Source organism: Athalia rosae, chromosome 2, assembly GCF_917208135.1.
Source record: "Athalia rosae chromosome 2, iyAthRosa1.1, whole genome shotgun sequence".
Taxonomy (NCBI): Eukaryota; Metazoa; Arthropoda; class Insecta; order Hymenoptera; family Athaliidae; genus Athalia; species Athalia rosae.
Window position 1 is genome coordinate 31,241,465 of NC_064027.1, and position 13,420 is coordinate 31,254,884.

The following is a 13,420-nucleotide window of genomic DNA, read 5'->3' on the forward strand; positions in this document are numbered from 1 at the left end:
AGTCGGTGAGCAGTACAGAATTTTAAACATGTTCTAATTTTTCTAAGTTCCCCGACTCGCCGTATATGGGGATGTCTGAAAAATAAGCATATCAACGTGATCGAACGTAAAATCGTGATTAGTTCTTGTTCGATATTAACAAATGCCGAATTCTCTCGTTAAATAGCTTTTGTTTAAACTTTGGGTATCGTGCACCGTGAGGTTCGTGGATTTCGAAAAAAAATAAATACCTGACCAACAATAATGGCGGCTACGAATGGAACCAGTGATAATTTAAACGCCAAAACTGGAAATTTTCTATGCGGCGTTGTGGAAGGTATTTAATCAATCATTCGTCATTGTAACCGGCTAGTCAGGTGTCAGATGTTTTGAAAATAAATTCGGGTTGGTATCATCCCATTGATATCCCGAAACTTCATATATTTGATTAAACTGAAGTAAACCTGGCACAGTCGTGTCATTGCCAGAACTTTCACCCTGCCACTGAACTCTGAAATTACATCGGCATTCTAATCGCTATTACAGGATTTTATGGGCGGCCATGGACAACAGAGCAGAGAAAAGATTTGTTTCAAAAGTAAGGACGTTCATTAATTCGACAATATAGTCAGTGACTGTTCCTCACATTATCTTTCTGTTTATTCAGGATGAAGAAATGGGGAATGGACTCGTACCTGTACGCCCCAAAAGATGATTACAAGCATCGTGCTTATTGGCGAGACTTGTACACCGTTGAGGAAGCTGAACATCTAACTGGTCTCATAACGGCAGCTAAGGAATGTGGAATTATTTTTTACTATGCACTGTCACCTGGTCTAGATATCACCTATTCCAGTGTTAAGGAGGTGACAGCACTGAAAAGAAAGCTAGAGCAAGTCAGTCAATTTGGTTGCGTTGCATTTGCTTTATTGTTTGACGATATTGAGCCAGAAATGAGCGAAGCTGATAAGGAAGTATTTCAGTCTTTTGCCCACGCACAAGTAAGTTTGGCATTCTCCATTTGTCATAAATGGATGTTATATTACCTTTTCTTTTTACTCTCTGTTTCAGGTTTCCGTCACAAATGATATTTTCCAACATTTGGGACAACCCCGTTTCTTGCTTTGTCCCACGCAATACTGTGCGACACGTGCAATGCCAAATGTTCCTAGTTCAGAATACCTAAATACATTAGGTAGCAAGTTGGCCCAAGAAATTGACATAATGTGGACCGGACCAAAGGTGATTTCCCGTCTTTTAACTGTAGAATCTATCGAAGAAATTACCGAAGTCCTTCGAAGGCCGCCTGTTATCTGGGACAACCTTCATGCCAATGATTATGATCAAAAACGAGTCTTTCTCGGTCCGTATTCCGGGCGATCTCCCGATCTCATTCCAAAATTGAGAGGAGTTCTCACAAATCCAAACTGTGAATATGGTGCTAACTTTGTGGCAATCCATACGTTGGCGCAATGGAGCCGATGCAACGTTGATGGCAAGAGAGATCTCAGTCTCAGTAAGTGAAAATATTTACACAGCGATTCAATCCGCGCAATTTTATTGAAAAAAAAAATCATTTACGTCTTTGCTAGATGACACGGTATCAGCTGATATTAAATTGGAAACTGAAACGGAGGATGGTGTAGTTGGTGAAGATGTGCCATCTAATCTTTGCCCAAATATGTATCATCCTCGACATGCTTTAAAAAATGCGATCAACGATTGGCTCGTCGAATTCAGTAAAAAACGTGCAGCTTGGGGTGTAATTGTAAAACCTCAGCCTTGCGTGGCGCCGACTATCCCAGTGCCCATAATTCCTTCAGTGAATACGTGCATGAGTATTACGTCGACAACATCGACAACGGTATCAGTGTCGACGCCAGCTGTAACCAATTCAAATCATCTTCAGGCATTGGCAGAAGTCTGTTCTACTGTCACTGGCAATGAAAATTTCTTGCAACCTGCTTGCGGACCTGTTATGAACTCTTTAATTTCTGATAATAAAGTTGTCAGTGAACCAATTATGACAGCCGTTGTACCGAACCCTAGAAGTGAGGCCATTCCTAGTATTTCACCACTCACTGAGCCTATGGACTGTAACACCACACCCGGAAACTCACCCGCTCATATAGCAAAGAGTTCAGCAGATGACGATGCGATGGTAGAAAATACTTCGGTAAGTCTAAGTTGTGTAGAAAATGACAAAAACTCGTTCCATAAATATCTAGACGCGTGATATTCATCCTCAGACATGCAGTGGGGCTTCCGGAAGTATGCAAGTTGAATTGGAAGCCACTTCACCGACTATAAATGGCACACAAATGATGGTTGAAACTGAAAATGAAAATCACGAAGAATCCGAATCCCAAGAATCGGTCCCGATTGATGTGGAAAAGCAGCTCACCCAGGAAGATTTGTCGCTCCTTTGTGATCTTTTTTATTTACCATTTGAACATGGTGGGCAGGGAATTCAACTTCTTCAGGAATTCAATTGGCTAAAAAGCAACGCACAGATTGTTATGAAACACTTGAAAAACGAAAACGAACGCAACAACGCTGACGTGAGTGAACTGAAAATGCCGCAAGTGGTGAACAGTTTCAAAATTCATATTGATTTTTATTGACAGATCACAGAATGGCACTCTCGGGCAGCCAAAATGAATGACATGTGCGCAGCTGTTAATAGATTATTTCAACGATTAACCTATTGCAACAATCGAGAGCTATTGTATGACCTCTATGCGTATGTCTGGGATATGAGAGGAGTCGTTTCGCTCTTAAACAGTTACATAAAATGGCTTGGTGAGTACGAAACAAAAACCTGATGATCGAAATTATTTTTCCCCCAAAAAATTTCTATAAGAATAAAGCATTGTGTTAATTTCCTGCTTCTGATGTATCTGTGAAAGAAAAAAGTTTAGATTCACGTGCTCATATTTTATTACATTTTACATTCGAAGAAAACACATTGCACCATTCTGAAATTTCACTTGTGACATCAAAGTTCGTCCAAATTCATTAGCCTCTAGCTAGTTTTACAAGGATTTCCCTCCGCATGACAATTGTTAGAATAACTAGGCAAAGTGGCAAATGTTTTATGGTTGGCACAAATTCGCCGTTCGAGATTATGTTATACCGGAGCGTCGGATTATTGTCTTGAAAGGGAAACTCGAAATTCCACAACTATTTGTTGAGCCACAGATGACTACTGTTGTTAAATCTATACATCGAAACTCTCCAATTCATTACATGTGCCTTTATTTCAAAAGAAAATACTATCATCAGTCTGGTAAGTGAAATGTAATTATTTCATTTGGAAAACAACCCTTTATTTTCGTTTCATAATGAACATCATCATGTTGCTCTTCACAATCATTTGTCGATTTATACCAGAATGATAATAATATCCCAATTTATTGTCGCTAATGCCAATAGAACAAATCACAATAAAATATTATCGTTGTGACAACATCAGGTCTATGACCAGCTGACAAATTCAATTGCATATGGCGAATTCTTTAGCCACAGCAGTGCGGCAGACCGATCATAAGACGAACGTAAATGTATTCGTAATTATAATAATGTAGCAATGTAATCCTTTTGCAACAAACGCTTCAAGTTTGCGCAAAAATCTTTTCGAAAAGATTTTTAAACTATCATTTGAAATTTATATACATACAATAATTCGCACAGGCTATAAATAGGCCGATCAAGGTGTCGGTTATTCTAAGCCGAGCGTTATATAATTGAAAAACCAAAATTTTGAAAAGGCTGTTTTTTTTTTTTTTTTTTTTTTTTTTAAATGCGATGGTCGCATAATTGTGGCTGCTTCTGCGCCCTAGAAGTGGCTGCAAATACAATTTTATATCAGCGTTATAAAGTTGATATTGAAACAAATGATGCGTTATATTATTTGTGACGGTTCAGCGCGCTATTTTACGTAATTTTAGACGTAGCAGTCGTAGAGTGAGGAATTTTGTCAATTGATATATAATTCTCATCATGTTCGACTCACATATGTCGCATTATATTCAATCAAATGTTGAAGTCCAAAGAGAGTGAACATTTTATGAATCAACCTATGGCTAATAGCGCGTGAAGTTTAGATTTTCATAAATCATGTGACAAGCAGCCCGTCTGTGCAGACTTTGCAGATAAATTATTTTGAGAAACCAATGGATGAGGATTTTTCTCTTATCCGACAAGGAATTTACCAACAGCATATATCTTATGAGGTTCAACAAATAACATATTACTCGTCTAATAATTGTTATTCCAAAAGATATGGACAAATGTGGGAATCGACTTCTGATACTCATCAGGTACCTAGGAGGAGAAAGACTTTTCATTTACATTTTGTGATTCTTTTTACATTCAATATTCAATGCAACATGCTTATTCGTTTCCTTGTTGTCCTTCTAAGCACAATACATACATGTGTGTAACCAATATGATTGAACATTGTAGATGATATGAACAATTGAAAATGCTCTCTCTTCAGGTAATCGAATTTTAGGACTTATATGAATATATTTCTAATACTCACTAACATGGTTTATTTATTTATTCATTTTTGTCTTGTTACACAGCGTTTGGCAGATTCCCGACAACGATGACCACCTTCACCCAGGGAAGCTACACATGTATGCCAATTACCTGTTTTTCTTACTAACACAAAATATAGCGCGCGACTACCATTGCTCCTAATACAATTCCTGTAAAGGTTACACGTAATGGATAAAAATATTAGGATCCTGTTTCATTTATGTATCTGGTTGATCATTTTTTACTCAAATTAGATTGCGTTGGGAGCTTTGTGTATAGATGAAAATTATTAAATTAAAAGCAACGGGCGCAAACTGATTCTTGGAGATTTTATACGACATGCTCGGTGAAGATTTATAGCGCCTTTCTCCCATGCCTGTGACAACGTTGTATCGTACGTGCATAAATATGGCACATAGAATTCAGAAATCGAAATAAATTACCTCCCTTGTTGCGTCATTCGAACTTTGAGTATGATTCGTGAACCAATAATTCTGGTTACAATGGCACTTGAATACCGGATAATCAAACAGATATAAGTTTCATCGACGGATTGAACCGAGTGAATGAAGAATTTTCAAAAAATGCAACTGCTATTTTCAGTGAAATTACTCTCTATAGATTTATTGAACTCTCATGAACTCTTGATAAATACGTAGAAAACAAAAAATAAAGTACATATCAATTGTAATGCAATCACCCGACACATACTAATCATACTTTCAGAATTATGATCCGTATTGGTTTTATTATCTAATATTTTTGTAATATATAAGTTTCTATTGATGAAAAAAAGACAAACATTTTTTAGCGTTGCGAATGATATTTAGTTTTCATTAGCAATTTGTGAACACTAATTTATTTTATTTAACTTTCAGATGAACAATTTGTTTTCAGGAATAACAATTAATTTATTCACTTTTCAGGCGCACTTTGGTAAAGTGTTTTATTATCAGCTTTACAAAATCTAACATTGATTTTACCTTTGAATCAAGAGTTCATGAAGCGCGTCTGTTTGCAACAAATATTGAGATGACATTTCATTTGTTATAAAATGTGACTCGGAATTATTTTTGTCACAAAACTCATTTGACAGCAACTAATTTCCATAACTCCAGTCATAGCACTGAGTTTCAATGTGTTTCGAAATGTTGTATCCAGAAATTTTCTCGAGTGAGTACAATTTTTACAACGTTCTCCTAATCGTTCAGATATTTTTGTACCCAAACAACAAAAGCAAAAACTGTATAAATTAATTTACGGAGATCTACTCCATACTTCGAATACTCCAATCTACTTGGTTTACTTACAATCAGAGATATCGAACGAGCATGAGGAAGATACGAAGTAAAAATGTTACATCGCTCGCTTTCACATTTGCGCGTATATTAAGTAATATTGGGACCAATGCAACAAAGGCAATCGAAGTAAATCTTGAATGAATTAGATGTACATAAATCTAGATTATTCCTATCATCGTCATCTTCTGATAGATTCTTAATCGATCAGGGTTCTCTAATGGGTGGAAAGAAACATTTATGAGTGGTGATCAAGAGCCATGGGTATTTAGAGGTGGACTCACTGCGGATTTACAGGTTTGTCAAATATTGCGATTTATAGATGGATCCATGTAGATCAATTTCTTGAGACCATTAGTTTTGAGATCTGCTTAATGTTCACGTATTTATTTTTCAGAGATTAATTCCAGTAGATAGTGGAAATGATTTGTTTGTTTACAAAGCACCAGAAATCCCTTGCAGTAAAATATATACGATCAGACCATATCTGTTGAGTGACGAAGAAGCTGTTCGGTCGATTTGCAACCGAACATCGAAATCTACTTCCGCAGAGATTGACAGGTAACGTAAACAGTCGTCTTGATTTTCACCGAGTCAACACCGATCCACTTTTTTACTCCTTCTGTAGATTGGTCGGAGGCTACCTGACCCTGAGTCCAGAACTATGCATGGTTGTAGAAGATGAAGAAGAAATCGTCGGCTATGCCGTAGCTGCCTTGAATGTCAAAACCTTCGAGCAAAAGATGGCTATCTCTTGGATCCCAGAACTTCAGGCTAAATATCCCCTAGACGACAGTATAAATAATTTGCCAAGAGATGCCCAGGTAGTGAATAACATTCTATCGTTCTCAAGGATCGATTCCATTATTTGATATTGGATAATTCTTAGGAGGCCATACGATATTTTCATTCGTTCACCCCTGATGTTGCGGAGGAATTATCCAAACAATATCCTTCTAAACTATTGTGTTCAATACTGCCTACCGTGACGGATCAATCTGTTGCTAAGAGGCTCGTAACTTGTGTTTTAGCTGCCCTCAGAGCTAATGGTGAGTTGTGAGTAGTAAGCAAATGGAAATGTGATAAAAAAATAAATTTTCTATCTTTGGTTTTCCACTAAAATGGCATTTTCTTTTAGGCTCGTTTGGTGTGCATACAACGGTACCCAAATTGGATACCGAAGCCCACGAGTTTTACGCTAAGCTCGGTTTCGTCGACCAACAAACGGCGCAAGAAGAGGAATCGTTAGCAATCGTAATGTGCCGGAGTTTTTAACGGTGGGCTCAAACTGTCGAATGCATGAATAAGATTTTTTTACATATCTCCTGTTTGGAGATAAATATTCCAAGCCCGGAATAAGAAAATGGTGAGTATGATGAAGCGAATAAGTAAGGAACCTCACGAAAAACAAGCCATTTCACAACACCACTATTTCAAGTATAAACATTGTTCTGTCAAATAAAAACTCATCGCTGTTAACTTTGGAAGAAGGGGAAAAAGAAATTTGCACAGAATCTCACTGATAAACTACGAAAGATTAGACTTGTATCTAATAAATAATACCAAGAGGCGTTCCAACTTTTCTTTGAACTTAAGGGAATATAACAATCAATAATCTAACTATAATTCATGATTAGTACTCAGAAGTCTGACCGTATTGCCATCATATTACTAATGAACCGACAAAAAATATTGGGGTAAATTCTTGGCGGATAGACCGATTTCTGTGTACTCTAAGTGAATATTTTCGACGTTTTACGTGAATCATATCGACTAATGTACTAATTGAGTGAATGAGACGTTTTTGGAATCCGTCAAATATTGTTAACAACAGCAACAAAGTGAACGATTGGTACTCCTTGACCAACTCTAATATTTTATAATTTCACGTGTGCTTTACAACAGTTCTGATTTGTTTTTTTGTAACCGATGACAACTTTGAACTCCACACGCCACAATGTAGTTTGTAGTTTTGTACAAAAATCAATAAATCCTCTACATCAGCGCTAATAGTATTTTATGTCCAAAAAAAAAAAAGAAAAAAAAAACCTCCATCTCGATGTAGATCAATACTACATAGTTTACGAATTACCAGAGAAGTAATACAATTTTCCATACAAAATGCATTGAAATGTTTATTCACCAGACGAAATCATTCATTGGCTTGGTCATCCTAAACCGATTGTATTAATATCAGCATTCATTGGCTTTGTCATCCTAAACCGATTTTAATAATATTAGCATTCCACAATCATCCATATCAATATATTCGATCATTGGTCAGTACATGCGATATGAGAATTTGCGATTTGAAAAGTAATAACCGTACCCTTTGTTCCTTGAACCGTAATGATACAGAGAAATAATGCCTTTGAATCAAATTATGAGCGACGGTTGGCGTTTGCATCGCCAATGGGGTAGTATGGTGTGGTTTGCTAGGGTGAAGTCACCGTAACGTCGTTGTAATGCTTCAGACGCTGAACTTGATCTTGGAAATCTGTGATCTGTAAAGGTCGGACCGTTTGATTGTAAGACCTTATTTTTATCTAAATAAAGTAACGGAAAACACAGGAGGACAACAGATTTGTTTTTGGAACCTACCTTCCTGATTTCTGTTTCAAAGAGCTTCTGTTCAGTTCTCGGTGTTCCTGAATGATAAACTATTTGCAGTTGGCTCAATGATTCGAATAGTTCCTCAACTTTTCGATCGATGTTTCTGTAATTCAAGGTTCATTCAAAGTCTCTCTCATTTTATAACATAACGCTAATAAGTGGCTGCGGTAACAGGTGTTCAAACTCACATAGCTGCAATTAAACCATACTTCCGTTTTCCACCTGCTTTGAACCGCTGCTAGAATATATTTATTATCAGGTGTGTTTATATTTACTAGTAGTATACCAACCGAGCTGTTCTGAAGACGCACCATTTTTGAGTCTTGTTTGGAATGCATGGGATAATCGTCTAGGTCGACGGCAAATGGTATATTTGCTGGAATTTCAAATGATTCATCAACTCGAAGGGTTGGCCCCCTTCACTTGAAAGGAAGGCAATCAGAATTTATATTTACCGGCGGTTCGTTTTCCAGCCTTCACAATACTATTGTCATAACTTCTCTTGTCCTGTCTCCAGTTTTTCAATGCTGTTTTATTTCTGTGGAACATTGGACTTTATTGTAGCCTTATGATTTACATAAAATCATAGACTTGATGAAAGAAAAAACGAGCACACCTCACGCACTGAAGTGCCAACGTTTGTCTGTTGAGCATTTCTTTCACCTCAGACGTCCACATGAGTCTCATTGCCGTAGTCAAGTTTTCACTTTCATTGCTGCATCTAAATCAGGAAACTGGTACAATTAAGACAAGTCACATTCTTTCATCAAACCTATTTATTCGTTCCTATTCTACTCGTTTTACGTCTTGCTCATATCTTGAAAGATACATGAGATGGGCTATTTTTGAAATTTATCAAATCAGAATACATGGCAGGGTATCATTACTTTATAACTTTTAAATAGGTTTCTAAAAATTCGAGTATCCAAAAAGTGCTATCTAACTGCGCAGGCCACAATTTCATCATGATTCTGTCATGTGTAATAATATGAAACGTTCTTTTTCTCGTTGTAAATTGTTTGGGTGGTACTTCTATGCTAGTTCTGATGTAACCGAAATCCTGAAAAGCTATATTTGGCAACCGCGCCTTACGTAACTTTTTAATACCCTGCTTGTAATTCGAAAACGAGCGACTGGACCTAAACTTTTGAGATATAAGCGGATGTTTAGTCACCGTTACAACGTTGAGGTGCTCATATGAATAATACAGACTCTGACTTTTCAAGCCTTGAAAATTATGTGAATCTTCTCCGTTGATATGTTTGAGAAATTTAATGCCCAAGAGATTTTCGGATTTACCGATCGTTTTATTATTTGCGACAGCCTTGGTATTTTCATACCTGTTGCTCGGTTTATATTCCCAGGACTTTTGGCGTACTGTTTTTTTTATCGAATTAGCATCGCTACTAGATTTGCTCGTGAGTGACGAGATATCTGGAAGCTGATCTGCAACTTTCTTCTTCTTTGCTATTGATTTTGGCTCATAACAAAGAATCGTTGTAAAATCTGGCTTGTCTTTATCTGTAACAATAGTTCGTTTTTGACAGTTTCAATTGAAATGACAAAACTAAAATTTTTATATTTAACAGACCGTTGTCTTTCTCCAGGTCCTTTGGAACGTCTTTTGAAGTGTCTGTTGCTTCAGGATGAAGCTTTTTCCATTCTGTTCTTAAATATTCCAAAACCGCATCAGAACCACGATCCACAATGTTTTTTGGCGGAAATACCAGTGGGTTACGGGTTACTTGCAACCTCTTCAGATTTGGTATTAAACCTGGAGTTTCACATGGAAATAAATGGAATTACTCATTAATAATAATATGATAATCCATCGACTCACATAATTGTAAAGGTAATTTTTCGATTTCATTTCCTTGAAGCAGGATGGTCTCGAGGCATGGGTGCCATGCAATATTACTCGGTAGGTCTGTCAACTTGTTATTTCTCACATCGATCCAGTGCAAGAATTTCAATGTCGAAAAAAGCGCATTTGGTAGTTTGAGGAGATTATTATTTTCCAAATATAGCATCTGTCAAAGAAAAATCCAAAAAGGAACCTTGAATTAAATAATTTCAGTAATCCATTGATGCAATTACTGAATCAGCTAGGATAAAATCGATACCCTCAGGTTTGATAATTGATCCAGCATATCAAGCGGGAATTCTGAAATCCCAATGGCTGTCAAATCTAAGTATACACCGTTACAAGCAGGAGTCTTTCTGGGCGGAGGTGGTAAGGGCATAACTGATGTCTTCAATTTCTTGCTCGATCGTTTTGGGGGCATGGGTGACGATGCGATGGATCTGATTTCTGATGCAGTTTCTTCTAGTGCCATCCAATTCACATCTGAGATATCTTCCAGAGGCTTGAATTGAGCCTTATTATGGTTTAATGCAGATTCTTTGGATTCTGCAAGGTGGCTTTGACTTTTAAATACATATCCATTCATATTCAAGTTAGTTTTCAGAAACAACTCACACCGTTCATCGTCGTCTGCTGCCGAAATTTTATCACTGAAAAACTTGGATAACGTGTCCCATTGCTCGGTAAACAAATTCGTTTCATCTGATTTACTTGCGATATAAACCTGAATGTTTTAGGAAATAACACTGTAATTGCAGAGCAAGATTGGACAGAGTCATGACAATCAATACTCACGTCTGTGTCCTTATGGTTATGTATGTTCGAAAGTTCTTCTTCCAACTTACAATTCCCTAGGGGTTCAATGCTTCAATGTTGTCAAGTGGGATGTCCAGTACACATGTATCGGTACAAGTAGAAAGGGGTCTTTCAAAGCGCGTCTCTGACCCAAAACCATAGTATTTAGATAACAAAGTTCTAGTTATATTGTTAGCTATTGCGAAAAACATTCAATCGAAATACAATTGTCTGCTTTTTGGTACTCGTTACCTGTTTATCGTACTGTTGATGTTGAAACGTCGTTTGTACCGGTGGTCAGCGATTGGTTACTATGATAACAATCGTGAACACCACTGCGCGTCACACCTGCGGGCAAAGTGAAATAAGCACCAATAAGCGCTTCAATGACTTTGGCTATTTGGTAGTAATGAACGCAAGACCTTCTGCATATGGTCAATGGAAGTGAATGCGAATTTCTACATGGAATCGCACATACCAGAAAGAAAATAAATAACAATTAGACATGTTGCGTAGCGGTGTAGTAATTTCGTAACATTGACAAAGCAACCATAATTACAAAATGGCGCAAATCGCGTGAGACGGTAAAATCACAACAAATTGAAAAACCTAAGACCATGGATAAACTGACAATTATTTCGGGTACGCTGTTTTTAGCAGCTGATATGTTCGCGATTGTTAGTCTCGCGATGCCTGATTGGATTATCACAGACGTTGGAGGTTCGCTCAAATTTCGCATCTTTTTACTTTTGATTCGAAATAAGTTATCATCCTTCCGAAATCTCTGTACCAATTATATTCCAGGTGATACTCGGCTTGGCCTGATGTGGTCCTGTATGACGCTTTACAACAGGCCGCAAGTCTGCTACCCTGCTGACTTACAACTCGAGTGGTTACTTGCTCTGGTCTGTATCTCCATGGGCTGTATTTTAATAACAACGACAATTATTCTACTAGCTAGCTCACATTGGGATCGTAACGTAGTTCCATACGCCAGATGGGTCGGATTCACAGCCAGTAAATATAATTCAAAAGCTTCATAAGCAATTGAAAAATACGACGGGTTGAGAGATTGTAACAATTCAATGATTTATGTTCTCTTTCAGTGGTTCTATTCTGTTTGGCTGCTGTAATATTTCCCATGGGCTTTCACGTCGATGAAATAGGAGGACAGCCGTACCAGCTACCAAATTCTCATCAAGTCGGAATCTCGTACATAATGTTTGTTTTAGCATTGTGGATAACGGTAATCTCTGAACTGTTTGCGGGAAAAGTTTGCCTTCCGCATTTCTAGCATCCACTTCCTTTTCTTATTTTTGTTTCTGGGCATTACATATTTTGCGTACAATTATCCTAAAGGTATAATCATGCACCACTTTAAAGGATTGGACTTTTAAAGTGGTCCTCGAATCTTGAATGCCCTCCAATATTTGATTAATTACAAATACTACTTTATGGCAAGCTCTATGAGCGTGCTCTCAATTTGATTTTGGCTCTTTGTTTTTTACTTTAAAAATATTCCTGCAAAGTAAACTATCTTCTATAGAATCTCTCATGAATATATGTTGATCCTCCAATTAATTTGTTGCGCAAACTTTATGTCTCAATGATGATTTAATCCGATTTTCCTCAAAAAATGTACAGGGACATCATGTGGAAACTGGCTACTCCATACGCCACGCACGTTAAGTTAAAGCTAGTTAGGCGTACGGAATGGCCACTTTCCACAAATTGTCCCGGTATATTATTTTTTTCATTTCGTAATAAATTCTAATTAGCACCAAAAAACTTTTTATAACATCTAGCTATTCGAACATTGTCGAAATTTTGAGGCATTCTTCACGAGCAGCGATAACTGTTAAGCATTATGTAAATATAAAATGTTCGTATTTCTCCAACACGTCGTAATTATTAATGCCGATCAGGCTGGTAGCTAGAATTTTAATGCACAAGGTCTGCATTCATCGTTGTTATAATTCGTATAGAGAATCATATTCTATTGCAATGTCAAATATTCAGACATAGATGTACCTTTGATGTTCATCCAGAATCCCAAAACTCTAAATACTTTGAAGAAATATAATTGTATAATATGTCACTGTATGTGTACCTATAATGTATGTATGTATGTATTTATGTATATCCATATTGTATGTATGATGTATGTACTATGTACGTACATACGTATGTACGTACATACGTCCGCATTTTAAATACAGCAAAAATCGATATGCCTATGCAATAAATTACTGCAACAGAAATGATACCTACTAATTCACAACTGTGTTGTAGTTTTTCCACAATCACAGCTCTCCAAGTAGAATTA

General features: G+C 37.1%; 3 protein-coding genes across 9 annotated transcripts; 2 read left to right on the top strand and 1 right to left on the bottom strand.

The window, feature by feature from the left end:
• Nucleotides 1-9: 9 nt before the first annotated feature.
• On the top strand, nucleotides 10-10,262 carry LOC105688301 (protein O-GlcNAcase). Of its 2 annotated transcripts, XR_007277274.1 has the most exons (14): nucleotides 10-316; nucleotides 526-577; nucleotides 647-980; nucleotides 1,051-1,495; nucleotides 1,572-2,155; nucleotides 2,229-2,540; nucleotides 2,607-2,781; nucleotides 4,569-4,622; nucleotides 6,034-6,119; nucleotides 6,220-6,383; nucleotides 6,451-6,646; nucleotides 6,712-6,871; nucleotides 6,961-7,188; nucleotides 10,043-10,262. XR_007277274.1 is itself a non-coding variant. In XM_012404457.3 (13 exons), exons 1-13 carry the CDS (start codon nucleotides 244-246, stop codon nucleotides 7,095-7,097), a joined length of 2,772 nt encoding a protein of 923 aa, XP_012259880.2. In that variant the 5' UTR covers nucleotides 10-243; the 3' UTR covers nucleotides 7,098-8,395. The 2 variants fall into 2 exon arrangements, 1 of the variants encoding a protein (XP_012259880.2); XM_012404457.3 differs by lacking the exon at nucleotides 10,043-10,262 and having other exon boundaries at nucleotides 6,961-8,395.
• Nucleotides 2,902-11,442, bottom strand: LOC105688302 (E3 ubiquitin-protein ligase LRSAM1-like). 6 transcript variants are annotated; one of them, XR_007277275.1, is made up of 13 exons: nucleotides 11,095-11,236; nucleotides 10,917-11,023; nucleotides 10,559-10,845; nucleotides 10,276-10,465; nucleotides 10,027-10,209; nucleotides 9,776-9,956; nucleotides 9,052-9,156; nucleotides 8,891-8,973; nucleotides 8,726-8,811; nucleotides 8,624-8,673; nucleotides 8,424-8,538; nucleotides 8,152-8,326; nucleotides 2,902-8,039 (listed from the first exon to the last, which is right to left on the bottom strand). XR_007277275.1 is itself a non-coding variant. In XM_020853614.2 (13 exons), exons 3-13 carry the CDS (start codon nucleotides 10,999-11,001, stop codon nucleotides 8,258-8,260), a joined length of 1,434 nt encoding a protein of 477 aa, XP_020709273.2. In that variant the 5' UTR covers nucleotides 11,002-11,023; nucleotides 11,095-11,239; nucleotides 11,347-11,442; the 3' UTR covers nucleotides 2,902-8,257. The 6 variants fall into 6 exon arrangements, 5 of the variants coding, with proteins under 5 accessions (XP_020709273.2, XP_020709278.2, XP_020709277.2 ...); XM_020853614.2 differs by adding an exon at nucleotides 11,347-11,442 and having other exon boundaries at nucleotides 2,902-8,326; nucleotides 11,095-11,239; XM_020853619.2 differs by having other exon boundaries at nucleotides 2,902-8,326; nucleotides 8,624-8,670; nucleotides 8,747-8,811.
• On the top strand, nucleotides 11,428-13,368 carry LOC105688307 (uncharacterized protein C16orf52 homolog A). Its single transcript, XM_012404469.2, has 3 exons — nucleotides 11,428-11,814; nucleotides 11,899-12,111; nucleotides 12,201-13,368. Exons 1-3 carry the CDS (start codon nucleotides 11,712-11,714, stop codon nucleotides 12,386-12,388), a joined length of 504 nt encoding a protein of 167 aa, XP_012259892.1. The 5' UTR covers nucleotides 11,428-11,711; the 3' UTR covers nucleotides 12,389-13,368.
• The last annotated feature ends 52 nt before the right edge of the window (nucleotides 13,369-13,420 follow it).

Excerpts from the sequence above, each read along its gene's own strand:
- LOC105688301 (XM_012404457.3), top strand. The coding sequence starts at position 244 with ATGGCGGCTACGAATGGAACCAGTGATAATTTAAACGCCAAAACTGGA. Across the intron at positions 578-646 it reads AGAAAAGATTTGTTTCAAAA|GATGAAGAAATGGGGAATGG; the intron begins GTAAGGACGTTC and ends CTGTTTATTCAG. Across the intron at positions 6,120-6,219 it reads GACTCACTGCGGATTTACAG|AGATTAATTCCAGTAGATAG; the intron begins GTTTGTCAAATA and ends TTTATTTTTCAG.
- LOC105688302 (XM_020853614.2), bottom strand. The coding sequence starts at position 11,001 with ATGAAACGAATTTGTTTACCGAGCAATGGGACACGTTATCCAAGTTTT. Across the intron at positions 9,957-10,026 it reads GGACCTGGAGAAAGACAACG|ATAAAGACAAGCCAGATTTT; the intron begins GTCTGTTAAATA and ends CTATTGTTACAG. Across the intron at positions 8,812-8,890 it reads GGCTGGAAAACGAACCGCCG|CAAATATACCATTTGCCGTC; the intron begins GTAAATATAAAT and ends TTGAAATTCCAG.
- LOC105688307 (XM_012404469.2), top strand. The coding sequence starts at position 11,712 with ATGGATAAACTGACAATTATTTCGGGTACGCTGTTTTTAGCAGCTGAT. Across the intron at positions 11,815-11,898 it reads GATTATCACAGACGTTGGAG|GTGATACTCGGCTTGGCCTG; the intron begins GTTCGCTCAAAT and ends ATTATATTCCAG. Across the intron at positions 12,112-12,200 it reads ATGGGTCGGATTCACAGCCA|TGGTTCTATTCTGTTTGGCT; the intron begins GTAAATATAATT and ends GTTCTCTTTCAG.